The sequence below is a fragment of the Hylobates moloch genome, unplaced genomic scaffold (assembly GCF_009828535.3).
Source record: "Hylobates moloch isolate HMO894 unplaced genomic scaffold, HMol_V3 SCAFFOLD_15, whole genome shotgun sequence".
In the NCBI taxonomy this organism is placed as follows: Eukaryota; Metazoa; Chordata; class Mammalia; order Primates; family Hylobatidae; genus Hylobates; species Hylobates moloch.
This window is the reverse complement of record NW_026652290.1, coordinates 18,666,501-18,681,111: the sequence shown is the minus strand read 5'-3', so window position 1 is coordinate 18,681,111 and position 14,611 is coordinate 18,666,501. Positions and strand designations below refer to the sequence as shown.

At 41.9% G+C, this 14,611-nt stretch overlaps 1 protein-coding gene across 3 annotated transcripts in view; it reads left to right on the top strand.

The window, feature by feature from the left end:
* The first annotated feature begins 6,838 nt into the window (after positions 1–6,838).
* The window catches only part of GCFC2 (GC-rich sequence DNA-binding factor 2), a 54,156-nt gene continuing 46,383 nt past the window's right edge, over positions 6,839–14,611 (top strand). For 2 of the 3 annotated variants that reach the window (XR_004252136.2, XM_032176577.2), the window contains exons 1-2: positions 6,841–7,171; positions 11,092–11,220. Coding sequence is in view for 1 of the 3 variants with exons in the window: in XM_032176577.2 (XP_032032468.1) it covers positions 6,907–7,171; positions 11,092–11,220 (394 nt within the window). In the remaining 2 variants the exon portion in view is untranslated. Of the gene's footprint in view, positions 7,172–11,091; positions 11,221–14,611 lie in introns of all 3 variants that reach the window. The other variant, XR_009209927.1, reaches the window with a different exon arrangement.

Genomic DNA, 14,611 nt, shown 5'->3' with positions numbered 1-14,611 from the left:
GTTCTAGAGACCTGCTGTACAACATTGTCCTTATAGATGGCAATATTGTATCTTACACTTGAAAATGTCTTAAGAAGATAGACCTCACATTAAGTGTTCTTACCACAGTAAAAAACATTTTTTTTAAAATCGCCCAGCCGGCCAGGTGCGGTGGCTTACGCCTGTAATCCCAGCACTTTGGGAGGCCAAGGCGGGTGGATCACGAGGTCAGGAGATCGAGACCATCCTGGCTAACACAGTGAAACCCCGTCTCTACTAAAAATACAAAAAATTAGCCGGGCATGGTGGCGGTGCCTGTAGTCCCAGCTACTTGGGAGGCTGAGGCAGGAGAATGGCGTGAACCTGGGAGGCGGAGCTTGCAGTGAGCCAAGATTGTGCCACTGCAGTCCAGCCTGGGCGACAGAGCGAGACTCCGTCTCAAAAAAAAAAAAAACAAAAAACAAAACAAAACAAAAAATCGCCCAGCCTAGGTCCTAAAACTCTGTAAATATCCTGCCTTATTCTTTCATTTTCAGATACTTGTAAGATTCTGTCAAGGTGGTGTTCTTTCTTACTGTAGTTAATCTTATAAACTTGACTTTGCTTGATCAATAGGATTTTCTGGTGGTCCTTGGGGTATCTGACAGTTAATCAATAGATTAGTTCAGGCACATAAGAATGACAGCTCAAAGACATCTATTCATTCTGAAAATTAGGATCTAAAATTGAGAAAATTCTCAATACTTGGGATTACAGGATATCATAAAGTATTTCCAATAAACCAGATCCTAGGGCTAATGTGGTTCCTCACACCTGACCTTTAGAATAGGACCCCATGTGTTTCATGACCTTCTGGTCCCAGCACAGGGCTCCTATCATAGTAAGTGCTTAAAAAATAGATGCTGAAAAAATGAAAGCACAATTAGTTTCATATTTGTTTGAATGTGTTTCCATAGTAATTTTTTAATTAAAAAAATGACTTATAAACATGACTTCACAAAATTTTGTCCTCTAAGAAAGTTTCAAAGAGCCTGGCTTAAAATGAAAATATATTCATTGCTCAGCTCTATAGGAGGCAATTTCCATGAGATTATTTGATAGAATCCTTTTATAAGGAGCACATCTCTCACTAGAGGGAGCTCAGAATCCACCATTAAATGGCAAGACACGCTGAATAAAATGTCACTTCACTTTAGGGAGAAAAGAGTCTGTTTGGGTAAATATGACATTGATTTCCAGAAGTTGGGAATTTTTTATATGCCAATTTTTCCCATTGTTAACCTCTGCAATTCTAAATGACATAAAAGGGAAATAATACAAACTCTCATAATGATCAGCCCATTAATTAATAAGCTAATATTGTAAATAAGTACAGAGTAGGGCAAATAAAAAGATATGGCATTATATCTACCTGCTTGATGAAGGGTGGTGGTAAAAATCCTAGTATTCATGAAAACGAGAAATTATATAAGGCAGTGGTAAATATGAGTATGGGGAAAAGCTGTTTGGGGAAATACAGTTTTGCTCTTTGCCTTTTTCCTGTGCCCATAGGTAACTCCGTGGAGCATCTTCTCCTTTAAAGTTGCACCTTCTTGGGTACATTCGGGGAAAGGGGCTATCTCACAGCCACTCCTAGGCCAATGTGCTCAGTAGCCTGCTTCTCTCCTAGCATCTACTCCATCTCCTTCGACACCCTCAGCTCAGAATCGTGGAGCCACCAGCTCTTCCTCATCCACCACCTGACGTCAGCTGCCAACTCCTTCAATCTCAACAGCAATGTTAAGATTGTATTTGGAGGCTGGGCACGGTGGCTCACGCCTGTAATCCCAGCACTTTGGGAGGCCGAGGCAGGCGGATCACCTGAGGTCAGGAGTTTGAGACCATCCTGGCCAACATGGCAAAACCCTGTCTCTACTTAAAATACAAAAATTAGCAGGGCGTGATGGCGGACATCTGTAATCCCCGATACTCAGGAGGCTGAGGCAGGAGAATCGCTCGAACGTAGGAGGCGGAGGTAGCAGTGAGCCGAGATCGCGCCACTGCACTCCAGCCTGGGCAACAAAGCGAGACTCCGTCTCAAAAAAAAAAAAAAAGTTTTACCAATCCTTGGAAGAAAACTGCACTGTATCTTAAAAGCACTTCATCCCATTCTCCCATGTAACTGGGAACTTCTCACTGACCCTCATTTCTCTCAGATTCCAGACTACAACCATCCCCCACCCTCCACCTCAGATTCTGAAGTTTTTCTCTTCCCTTTGAAATTCTTCACACCTCTCTTTACCCTAGACTAGAGTTCCAAAATCTACCATGCATGTATGTCCAAAATATTATATAGGACATATTTATACTAAAAAGCTACTCCTGTTTTATCTGAATTTCAAGTTTTACCAGGTATTCTATATTTTTTCTAAATCTGGCAACTATCCCTCAGAGTCATCTCTCCCTGGGGACACAGGAGAAAACTCAGGATTCCTCCCCCTTTATTAAATAAATTATCTTTATTTCATCCTCTCCCACCAAGGCAACACCCAGAGAAAATAACTTTTCTCACTTCTTTCCCTTAGAACAAATATTTGATTTCTGTTTTAAATAGCAGTTTTTTCTATCTCCATCATATATCACCTATCTCTTAACATGTTTGCATTTAACAAGTTAGAGTGATTTGTTTTCCAGTTTTACTTTTGTGAGCAAACACAGATGTTTCAGAATTGCCTCATCCAACCATTTGGTTCATTGTGTTCATGTCAGTTGTGCACTAAACACTATACTAGGTATAGGATATCAAAATGAGTAAAAGAAGGGCTCTGTCTGGGGAGGCAGTTCTTTTAAAATGGGAAAGTAAACAATGAGTCCACATTAGCAGATGGCTCTGAACTCAGCTGAGAACAGTAAACTCTGCCTAGTGTTTTTGAGAGGTGACAGCACGCTGGCAGTCCTCACAGCCCTCGCTTGCCCTTGGCGCCTCCTCTGCCTGGGCTCCCACTTTGGCGGCACTTGGGGAGCCCTTCAGCCCACCGCTGCACTGTGGGAGCCCCTTTCTGGGCTGGCCATGGCGGGAGCTGGCTCCCTCAGCTTGCAGGCAGGTGTGGAGGGAGAGGCGCCAGCGGGAACCGGGGCTGCGCGCGGCACTTGCAGGCCGGCTGGAGTTCCGGGTGGGCATGTGTTTGGCGGGCCCCCCAACTCGGAGCAGCCGGCCGGCCGGCCCTGCCGGCCCTGGGCAGTGAGGGGCTTAGCACCCAGGCCAGTGGCTGCGGAGGGTGTACTGGGTCCCCCAGCAGTGCCGACCCACTGGCACTGCGCTCGATTTGTCACCAGACCTTAGCTGCCTTCCCGCCGGGCAGGGCTCGGGACCTGCAGCCCGCCATGCCTGAGCCTCCCACCTCCTCCATGGGCTCCTGTGCGGCCCAAGCCTCCCCGACGAGCGCCACCCCCTGCTCCACAGCGCCCAGTCCCATCAACCACTCAAGGGCTGAGGAGTGCGAGCGCGTGGCGCGGGACTGGCGGGCAGCTCCACCTGCAGCCCCTGTGCGGGATCCACTGGGTGAAGCCAGCTGGGCTCCTGAGTCTGGTGGAGATGTGGAGAACCTTTATGTCTAGCTCAGGGATTGTAAACACACCAATCAGCACTCTGTGTCTAGCTCGAGGTTTGTGGATGCACCAATCGACACTCTGTGTCTGGCTGCTCTGGTGGGGCCTTGGAGAACCTTTGTGTCCATACTCTGTATCTAACTGATCTGATGGGGACGTGGAGGACTTTTATGTCTAGCTCAGGGATGGTAAACGCACCAATCAGCACCCTGTCAAAACAGACCACTCGGCTCTACCAATCAGCAGGACGTGGGTGAGGCCAGATAAGAGAATAAAAGCAGGCTGCCCGAGTCAGCAGTGGCAACCCGCTCGAGTCACCTTCCACGCTGTGGAAGCTTTGTTCTTTCACTCTTTGCAATAAATCTTGCTACTGCTCACTCTTTGGGTCCATGCTGCTTTTATGAGCTGTAACACTCACCGTGAAAGTCTGCAGCTTCACTCCTGAAGCCAGCGAGACCACGAGCCCAGCGGGAGGAACGAACAACTCCAGACACACCGCCTTAAGAGCTGTAACACTCACCGCGAAGGTGTGCAGCTTCACTCCTGAGCCAGCAAGACCACGAACCCACCAGAAGGAAGAAACTCCGAACACATCTGAACATCAGAAGGAACGAACAACTCCAGACGCGCCACCTTAAGAGCTGTAACACTCACCGTGAGGGTCCGCAGCTTCATTCTTGAAGTCAGTGAGACCAAGAACCCACCAATTCCGGACACATTTTCACATTTTGGTTTAACATCGTTTGTGAGTTAGTGACTTTTGACGGGAAAGAACAGCCTTCTAAAACACCAACACCACACTTAGATTGTCCTTAAATAAACTGCTCCCTTTTAAGCAACACTGGGAGTGAATTCTGTCCTGCTGACCCCCTTTCCAATTGCAACAAACACCTAAAATGATTTTGGAAGCTGGCAGAGAACCCTTTTTGAGGAGGTGCAGACAGATATCCCCTTATGGTGAACAACTTCTACACTTAAGAATCTACTTATCAGTTTTCCTTTTGGGGGCTATTTAGGTTTCTAAATTTTGAGATACCTAACATTTACATGCTGTTACAATCTGATATGAAGTTCATCAATGATTAAGTTATTTGGACTACTTTTTAAGACTTCTTTTTTTTTGGAGATGGAGTCTCACTCTGTCACCAGGCTGGAGTGCAGTGGTGTGGTCTCGGCTCACTGCAACCTACGCCTCCTGGGTTCAAGTGATTCTCCTGCTTCAGCCTCCCAAGTAGCTGGGATTACAGGCATGTGCCACCACGCCCAGCTAATTTTTGTATTTTTAGTAGAGATGGGGTTTCACCATGTTGGTCATCCTGGTCTTGAACTCCTGACCTCGAGATCCACCTGCCTTGGCCTCCCAAAGTGCTGGGACTACAGGCGTGAGCCACTGCGCCTAGCCTTCTTAAGGGTGATTAATACTTCTTAGTATCTGCTCTAGGACCTTGCTATTTAGAGTGATCCTCAGACAAGTATCTTTGCCTTCACCTGGGAGCTTGCATGAAGACTCTTGGTTCCTACACAGAGCAGCTTAATCAGTATCTATATGTCCACACTATTTCCATGTGCTTTGAAGAACATTAGATTTGATAAGTATTAGTCTAGGGCTTAGCATGGTGCCTGTGATAGTAGGTGTATAATAAACGCTGATTGAATTGTATGATATATTAATATGTTTCCTTAAGACTGCATAACGGAACACTGAATTTCTCTCCAATTATAATCACGATCATCTTCCTCATTCTCCTCACTGTTTCAAAATGCTAGTCTTAGCTGGGCATGGGGGTACGTGCGTGTAGTCCCAGATCCTCAGGAGGCTAAGGTGGGAGGATCACTGAGCCCAGTAGGTCAAGGCCACAGTGAGCTGTATTTGCACCATCGCACTGGGTGGCAGAGCGAGACTCTGTCCATAAAATAAAATAAAATAAAAATTATAGTCTCCTGTTTGGTTTAGCCCTAACTACTTTATAGTGTAATTTGGAAAGATGTCCTCCTCTGCTAAGGGAGTATAGAGCAGTATCCATGGCAGAACCTGGGAATTCTGCATGGAAAGATGGCATCTGAAAAGCACTGGACTGAACGGAACCCACTTCTCCATCTCCAATCTTTAAAGTTTATTCTAACTACAAGGAGCACTTGGTCCATGATAGGAAGCTGTTCTTTCAGATGCCACAAGTATCTCTATTCTCCAGAAATATCCTTTTCATACCATTTGCCAATTTTCCAAAAAAAAAAAATCAAGTAGTTCTCTAATTTTACCTGGATTTCAAAAGAGAAGCTTCTCTTTATAATAAGACATTAATAACTTGTGAATAACTGATAATACTGTATCATATAATTTCCCAAATTTACATCAAGAAGTTTCAGTTTATTGAGAAAAGCCAAGAAAAAAGACAAAGCCAAGAAAAAAGAATTCTGGGGCTAGATCAATCAGAGAAACTTTGCCTCTTCTCGATTCCTTTGGTGAAATATAGTCAGTGATACAATGGTAAATGTTTAATGACTGGATATCTGGGAGAAACACCTGGACTTGTAAGATCTTCCAATTTATATGGTACAAGTACTCCCTTTATGGCTGATTTCAAAGTGCCAATATGACGCCACTAAACGTGGAGTTGATAACAGGTGTGCAGTAGCTCAACATTTTATAGTATTTCTACCATACCAGATACAGTCGTGGACAGACCTTGATGAATATAGTACAAATTTGCCTCAGACAACAGCCTTGTTTTTGTTTTTAGATAGTTTCTTTAAGGGTGAAAACATTTAACCAGGCTCTCTGGAAGCCCTGCTGCCTGGGGAAAGTCATTTGATTTTTGCTAGTCTGTATGCATTGTTTATGTACAGACTTTACGGTTTTGTTCTCCAAGGCATCTCCTCCTACCCCGAGCCTCACACTACTGGGGTTTCGTTTGTTTTAAATCTTGGTTGGAGGGGGCACTCTCTCCAGAAAGTAAAAGACAACGGTCCAGGACGGAAAGCCTAACGCTTGATTTCTGGATGGGGTTTGCACAAGGAGAGCACGTGAGTTCTGCTCTCTGTGGGACTCAGACCGGAGAGGCCGTGAAAATCTCTAGGTGTCAGCCCACGCAACCTAAACTGGCAAAACGAATGCTTTGCAAACTCTCCAGACTCAGGCCCCATAACAGAACTCGGCCTACCAGATCCAGGGAGGCAAAGCACGCAGGCGCAGACAGAGTAGCGGGGAGCAGATGGCCGGCCGGACGGGCGCGCGCACTCGGCGGCCAGGCGAGGCGGGAGCGCGCCCTGGGGGCGGGCACTGAAGCTCCGGCCTGCAGTTCACCGGGTCCTAGGGCACCGGGCGCTCGGGCCTCGGCCATGGCTCACAGGCCGAAAAGGACTTTTCGGCAGCGCGCGGCCGATTCCAGCGACAGCGATGGCGCCGAGGAGTCGCCCGCTGAGCCTGGGGCGCCGAGGGAACTTCCGGTCTCGGGTTCTGCGGAGGAAGGGCCGCACTCTGGAGAAGGCCGCGCGCAAGTGGCGGGACGACCCCACCGGGTTCGGGGCCCTCGTGGCCGGGGCCGGGTCTGGGCGAGCTCCCGGCGCGCCACGAAAGCGGCTCCCCGCGCGGACGAAGGCTCAGGTGTCCAGGGACACGCGGGGAATCGGGGAGGTGAAGGCACAGGGCGGGAAGGGGCCGCGGGGTCTCTGGATCCTTCTCTGGGTGTTCTATAACTTGCTGCCGACCACCAGCCATGCTGAGTCTAAGTCCTGAAGGTAGTGAGCGAGAAAACAGCTCGAGCACTCGCCCGCTATCTGCATCTACCTTTTGGACTCTTGGGGGAGATAAAACAATCCTGTACAGTTGGGAGGCTCTTCGTTTTCACCATCAGATGACTCCACCAGTTATAACTAACACAGTTATCAAAGTTTATGAAGAACCTAAATTGTCACAACAGAGTTCAATAATTTATAATACTCTTTAAGTAGGCAGAAGTTATATGTACCTTTTAGACACTTGACCAACTTATGTTTCTTGAAAACATTTAGCCAGAATAGTACAAGAATCTAGGTTTTGGGACATTCCCCTTTGCTTGTTTTCTTTTTTCAAAAAAGTTATTTGCAAAACTAATAGCAATATATACAACACAAAGAAGCATGATAGAGATTCATGACACTGTATATTGTACCAGTAATGGTGTTAAATATAGTGTTGTCACTTTGAAGTACCTTTGAGTTCTTAAATACAGGTGTAAGGCAGCATAGTTGTTTAAATAAAATGTGCTGCTCTGAGTTTGAATTGTAGCTTAATGAGGAATACGGTTTTTGGTTAGTCTTGAGATCTAAGATCTTCCTATTATTTTTTATTCTCATTAAAGTGATTTTTATTAATTTATTGAGAAGTAAAAAATTGTATATACTTATGGTGTACAACATGATGTTTGAAATGTGTCTACAGTGACTAAATGGAGCTAATTAACATTTGCTTTACCTTAGCTACTTACTTTTTTTTTGTGGTCAGAACACGATATCTACTCTTACTAATTTTCAAGTATGCAATGCATTGTTAACTTTAGTCACCGTGTTGTAGAATAGAATTCCTCTTGTCTAATTAAAATGTGTGCCCTTTGACCAGTATCTCCCCAACTACCCTCAACCTCAGTCCCTGCTAACCACTACTCGACTCTCTGCTTCTGTGATTTCTGATTTCCACCTTTTTAGATTACACATGTGAGATCATGTGGTGTTTGTCTCTCTGTGCCTATCTTATTTCATGTAACGTAATATCCTCCAGGTTTATGATCTTCGTGATTTCTTGGTCTTTCTTGTGACCTTCTATTTGTCTAAAGTTTTCATGACCTTTTATATTTGTTTTCTGGTTAAACTTTGTAGATGAAAGTTGAAGTCAGGCGTTCCTTTTCTCTTGCCTTCTAGAATAGTGGTTCTCAAACTCTTTGGGATTTGGACCTCTTTTAGACTCTTAGAAATGATTAAGGATTCCAAAGAGCTTTTGTTTCAGTAGATTATACCTATCAATATTTATCACACTAAAAATAAAATTTATTAATTCACTTAGAAAAAATCTATTACATGTAAGGATAAGTAAGATTTTTGTGAAAAGTATTACCCCACAAAAGGAAGAGTAGCATTGTTTTCAATTTACAGATCTCTTTAATGTCTGGCAAAATATTAATAGAAGACAGATGAATTGTCATAGGTGTTTCTGCTTTTAATCTGTTGTGCTATTTTGTTTTGGTTGAAGTGTTTGAAGAAAATACAGCCTCTGACAGATACATGGTTAAGACGAGTACTTAGTAGCCTTTTTAGATCATTGATGGTGTTGTGCTTTAATATAACACAGCTCAACAAGTAATAAACTAACCCTTCTTAAAAGTTAGTTGCGGGTCAGGCGCAGTGGCTCACACCTGTAATCCCAGCATTTTGGGAGGCCGAGGCAGGCGTATCAAGAGATCAGGAGTTCGAGCCCAGCCTGGCCAACATGGTGAAACCCCATCTCTACTAAAAATACAAAAATTAGCCAGGCATGGTGGTGGGTGCCTGTAATCCCAGCTACTCGGAAGGCTGAGGCAGAGAATCACTTGAACCCGGGAGGCAGAGGTTGCAGTGAGCTGATACTGTGCCACTACACTCTAGCCTGGGTGACAGAGTGAGACTCTATCTCAAAAAAAAAAAAAAAAAAAGTTGCCAAATGGAATCTTAAACCATATGATTAAATTTGGGGTGCTCTTACCTTAAAACTCTGTTCTGTTTTGTACTTTGGATCTTTTACTCATGAACGATTGGTAACATCTTGCATTATTTGGAAAGTATTCATTAGCTGAGTTTGCAGATCTTGCAAATGTTGGAGCATTTTATTGTGCAATACCAAAAAAATCATAATATTACCACTGATTAATCAGTCTGTAAGTATTGGAAAGCTGTTAGGTTCACCATAGAGAATATAAGTTTTCCAAAATCTCAATTTTCACTTGAAATCTCTCATTTTGGAAGTGATAGGCACAACTGGGCTCATGTTTTGAGAAAATGTTTGTCAGATAGCCATGTCTGAATAACCGGTTTGTTAGTCATTCTTTCAAGTAAAATGGTGATGCTTCTTAAAAACAATGTGTAGTTCAGCTTGCAACTCAGTCACACAAATGCTTTTCCTTAAGGCAGCCATTGCATTTCGAGATGCAGCAAAAGTGCCTTATGAATACTTTGATTTTGTCACAAAGAATATTAAACATGTGTACTCAAGGGTCAAAATTTAATAAAATAACAATTTTTTAATTACTTCATGAAGAGCAACTGGCTTTTTTCTGCCAAGTGAGGTAAGGAAAAAATACCATAACGGCTACTACAAATTGATTCATTCATGCCAAGGGCCTAGCAGTTTTACCCATCAGTGCCTTTACTTCATTATGTAAATGTCAACATGGTAAAAAGAACAAATAACATGTTATTATTGTGATGAAAGTAGTTTTAATTTCACAGACTCTCTGAAAGAGTCTAAAGGACCTCCAGGGATTGATAAACCATGCTTTAAGACCCACTGCTTTGGTGTTAATCCACTTTGGAAACAGGTATGGGTTGTCATAAATGACAATATCTAAGAAAGATGTGAGCTGCAGCTATATTTTTTTCAGTGTTTTAAATTTTGATTTTACTCCAGCCTTTTTTGAACTGTATGTAGGTCTTCTAACTAAGGTAGAAAATTAAAATTAATGAGTACTATGTAATCTTATGTTTTAAGGTTACTCATAAAGATTGCAAATTTATTGTGGATTAAGAAATCCTTTCTTGTCAGTAATGTCAAGAATTCCTTTATTTTGTTCATTCAATTTTCACAACACCTCTGTGGGTTTTATCTTGGTGTTATCTCTGTTTAACAGATTAATTGAATTTAACAGACTATTTACCTTCCCAAATCATGCATTGAAAAGATGGACCCATGGTTTAATTTTGACCAAAGTGCTCGTTACAATATTTCTTGCCACCAGCCATTGAAATATGGCATATTATAAAGACAGCCTAAATTCCGAAGTTGGCTGGGATTAGGTTGAAAGCCCTGCTTCTCCACTTCCTGAGTTGGTGTTCTTTATCCTCTCGATCCTTAGTGAACTCATCAGAAATAGCATTTACTTTATAGAATTACAGGTATTAAATAAGTCATGTAAAACAGGTTTCATTGTGCCTAGTACATAGTATACATTAAATATTTTTCTTTTCTACTTATTCACAATCATTACTTTTCTAAATATTACTTCAATTTTTGTCTCTTTTTTTTTCTCTAATGCCTCCTTCCCTTTTCTCATTGCATACTTTCGGAAATATATTATTAGATGCCTAGATAATACAAATAGGGTCTTTGTACAGTTAGTAGATCATTCAGTTGCTTAAGAAAGACAGAAAGTTGGAGGAAGATCATCAATATGTCTACTTTAATATGTGGACTAGGATTAAAACACCATATTATACATATGCCATGTGTTGTTCAGAATTTCAATTATTAATTCCATTATTTTGACTCTTTTTTGTTATATTTTTAAAATGTCCTATTAGAATCCAGAACCCTCGATGTGTCCACAGATGAAGAGGATGAAATACATCACTCCTCAGAAAGTAAAGATGATCAGGGTTTGTCTTCTGACAGCTCTAGCTCTCTTGGAGGAAAAGAACTTTCATCAACAGGTTAGTAATTTGTAAGATTTTGGTTAAGAATTTTATTTTTAATATAGTGTTTTTGATATCGTTATTAATAACATAACAAACTAGTGACATATGAGGCAAGTAGGTCATTAATGATGATTGTCAGAGTGCCAAAATTGCTCATTTTTATTACATTTTAACATGCACAGGTCAGACAGCTTATAACTAGCAGGGCTAGGATTCAAACCCAGTTTGTTCTGGAGCCTGTATTCTTCTTAATCACTGTGCTATATTGAGTGATTGACATTGATACCTGAAGGATGGTAAGAATTTGTCAGGGAGGATGTTTTAGGTATAGGATTTAGCATACCTGAAACTCTAGGGAAGGTATGTAATATGTGCAGGAAGCTAAAAATAGCTCTGTTTGGCTGAAAGTATTTGTTTGGGAGTTTAAGGAAAAGAAAACAGGAAGGACAAGTTGGAGTCAGATTATACAGGGCTTGGGGAACCACTGAAAATTTTATACAGATGACATGAATGTTTTTGTGTCTTAGAAAGATCAGTCTAGTTCAGGGGTTGGCAAATCTGGCCCACCACCTGTTTTTGTAAACAAAGTTTTATTAAAACACAATCACAGTCTTTCAGTTACTTAATATTTGTGGGTGCTTTTGCACTGGAGCAGCAGAGTTGAGAAGTTGCCACAAAGACCCTATGGCCTGCAAAGTCAAAAATATTTATCTGGCATCTTACAGAGGTTTATAACTTGTTTTGTGCCGTGGATGCCTTTTTCAGTCTAGTGAAGCCTAAGATCCCTTCTGAGAAAATAAAGTAAATATATAGCTTTGTAAAGGAAACAAATTATATTGAAATAAAATTATTAAAATATATTTTATGACACTTGTAATATAGTAATAAGTGCTTCTTTTTTTTTTTTTTTTTTGAGACGGAGTCTCGCTCTGTCACCCAGGCTGGAGTGCAGTGTCGCGATCTGGGTTCACTGCAAGCTCCACCTCCCAGGTTCACGCCATTCTCCTGCCTTAGCCTCTTGAGTAACTAGGACTACAGGCCACCATGCCTGGCTAATTTTTTGTATTTTTAGTAGAGATGGGGTTTCACCATGTTAGCCAGGATGGTCTTGATCTCCTGACCTCTTGATCCGCCCGCCTCAGACTCTCAAAGTGCTGGGATTACAGGCGTGAGCCACCGCGCCCGGCCATAAGTGCTTCTTTATTAGCCTATTAAATAACAACAGCCAGTAGCTCTGTAACCTTGTAATTTTGTTTCTTCTCCATGTCCACAAGGTACAGAAATACTAAGTGATTAAGCCAATATTAAGAACTGAAATCTAGTAAACAGTTGAAGCCTTGTCTAGATTCTAGATACAGTGCTATTCAGTAAAATTTTCTGTGGTTTGGAAAAATTTTCTATCTTTGCTGTCCATATGGTAGCCACTAGTCACAAGTGGCTGTTGAGCTCTTGAAATGTGGCTGTAGTGAGACTGAGAAATTGAATTTTTAGTTATATTTGAATACTCACATAGGGCTAGTGGCTACTGTACCAAACAATGCCACTATAAAAGATGGTGGATTAGACCAGGTGCCACGGCTCATGCCTGCAGTTTGGGAGGTCAAGGCGGATGGATCACCTGAGGTCAGGAGTTTGAGACCAACCTGGCCAAAATGGCGAAACCCTGGCTCTACTAAAAATATAAAAATTAGCCAGGCATGGTGGCATGTGCCTGTAATTCAGGGGGCTGAGGCAGAAGAATTGCTTGAACCTGGGAGGCAGAGGTTGCAGTGAGCAGAGATCATGCCAGTGCACCTCAGCCTGGGCAACAGAGCAAGACTCCATCTCAAAACCAAACAAAAAAAGATGGGGGATTAAACAGGTTAAGGCAGTGGTTGTAAAGTGTTGGCAGCACTGCCCCCACCTAAGGAGAGAGGGCAGCATTTGAAAATGTATGGGACTATTTAAATGATTATAGTAGTTGAGTTGTTGCTGGCACATAGTGCCCTAGAGGCCAGAGATGATAAGTGTCTTAACAGGAGTGCAGAACAGTTCAGCACAGTGAATTGCCCCTCCCCCATGCTCCATTGAGAAACGCTGATTAAAAATTGAAAAACTTGTCCTGTGAGGAACACCTGAAAGTTCAAAGGACTTATTGGCTGGAGAAGAAAAGATGGAGGAATGTGTTAATTTTAAGGGCTGGCATGTGGAAGAAGAGCATTTATTTGTGTTCGATGGAATAACTGCCTCAAAATAGTCCCTCTAGGAGAGACTACTTGTTACTAATAGAAGATGATAATTTACCTCTCAGCCCTAGATGATTGCATATCAGATAGGATGATATATGTGAAGAATTATTCATAGGTTATAAATTTGTAAAAACTTGATGTATTTATTATTGAACAATATGCTGACATTATTGATTCATCCCACGTCTGCCCAGCATCTGCTGTGTGAGAACACTTGAACGAGGTATTGAATATGCAGAAACAGGACAGATGCAATACTCTTCTCTTCCTTGATCTTTTACTTCTTTATTTTCACTTGAGCAGTTACCTTTATGTAGCACTAATATCTTACTAGTGTGTCCCGTTGCTTGTGACTTGCTAATTAAACCCTACTGAGTCATCTGCAGGAAAATGACTTCCAAAATAAGTATTTTTGTGTCCACATTCATACACTTGGGTATTTGAACCTAAATGTCTTATCTTAATCCTGCCTGCACATTAAAATCCTCTAGGGAGCTATAAAAACATACTTCTGCTCAGCTCTGCCTCAGATCAACATCTGAATCACTGGTATAGAGGCCTTGGTATGTCAAGCTTCTCAGGTGACTGTGATGTGTAGCCAGGGTTGAGAATTGCTACTATAATCTGCTGTGATGGTTTTGAATCTTAAATGCTTTGGGAGGAGGAAGAGACATCTGACCTTCATCATGTCCCTGACAGTAGTCTATAAATAATTACTAATCTATAAAAAAGCAAATCACTTCATTTTATATTACTTGTTCTTGATGAATATTTATTGACTTCTAGTGATTTCTTTATTGCTTCATGATTCACTCAAGGACTTTTAATTTTCCCTAGGGCTGATGTCAAGCATATTGGTCTGTGATTTCTAAAATCTTTCTCTTTTTTTGTTTGTTTGTTTCAAACATTGGAGCTTTTGTGCATCTCCAAGTATATGGCATTTTTCTATTTCTCAAAGAATTTGGGTCAACTTGTGGGAAAGTTTAGAAAATTTCACTTCAGCCTCAGTAGGTTGACATCTTTTTAGTAGTTTGAAATGCTTAAAATGGTGAAAATTTCTCTCGCCGTTTCTTTAATGTAGTATTTTTCTTAAGAAACGGTTTTTTCCAGAATGAAGATAAATTTCACCTTAGATCATGCATGAAGAAACTTGTTTTAAATTGGAAGAGTTTATGCTA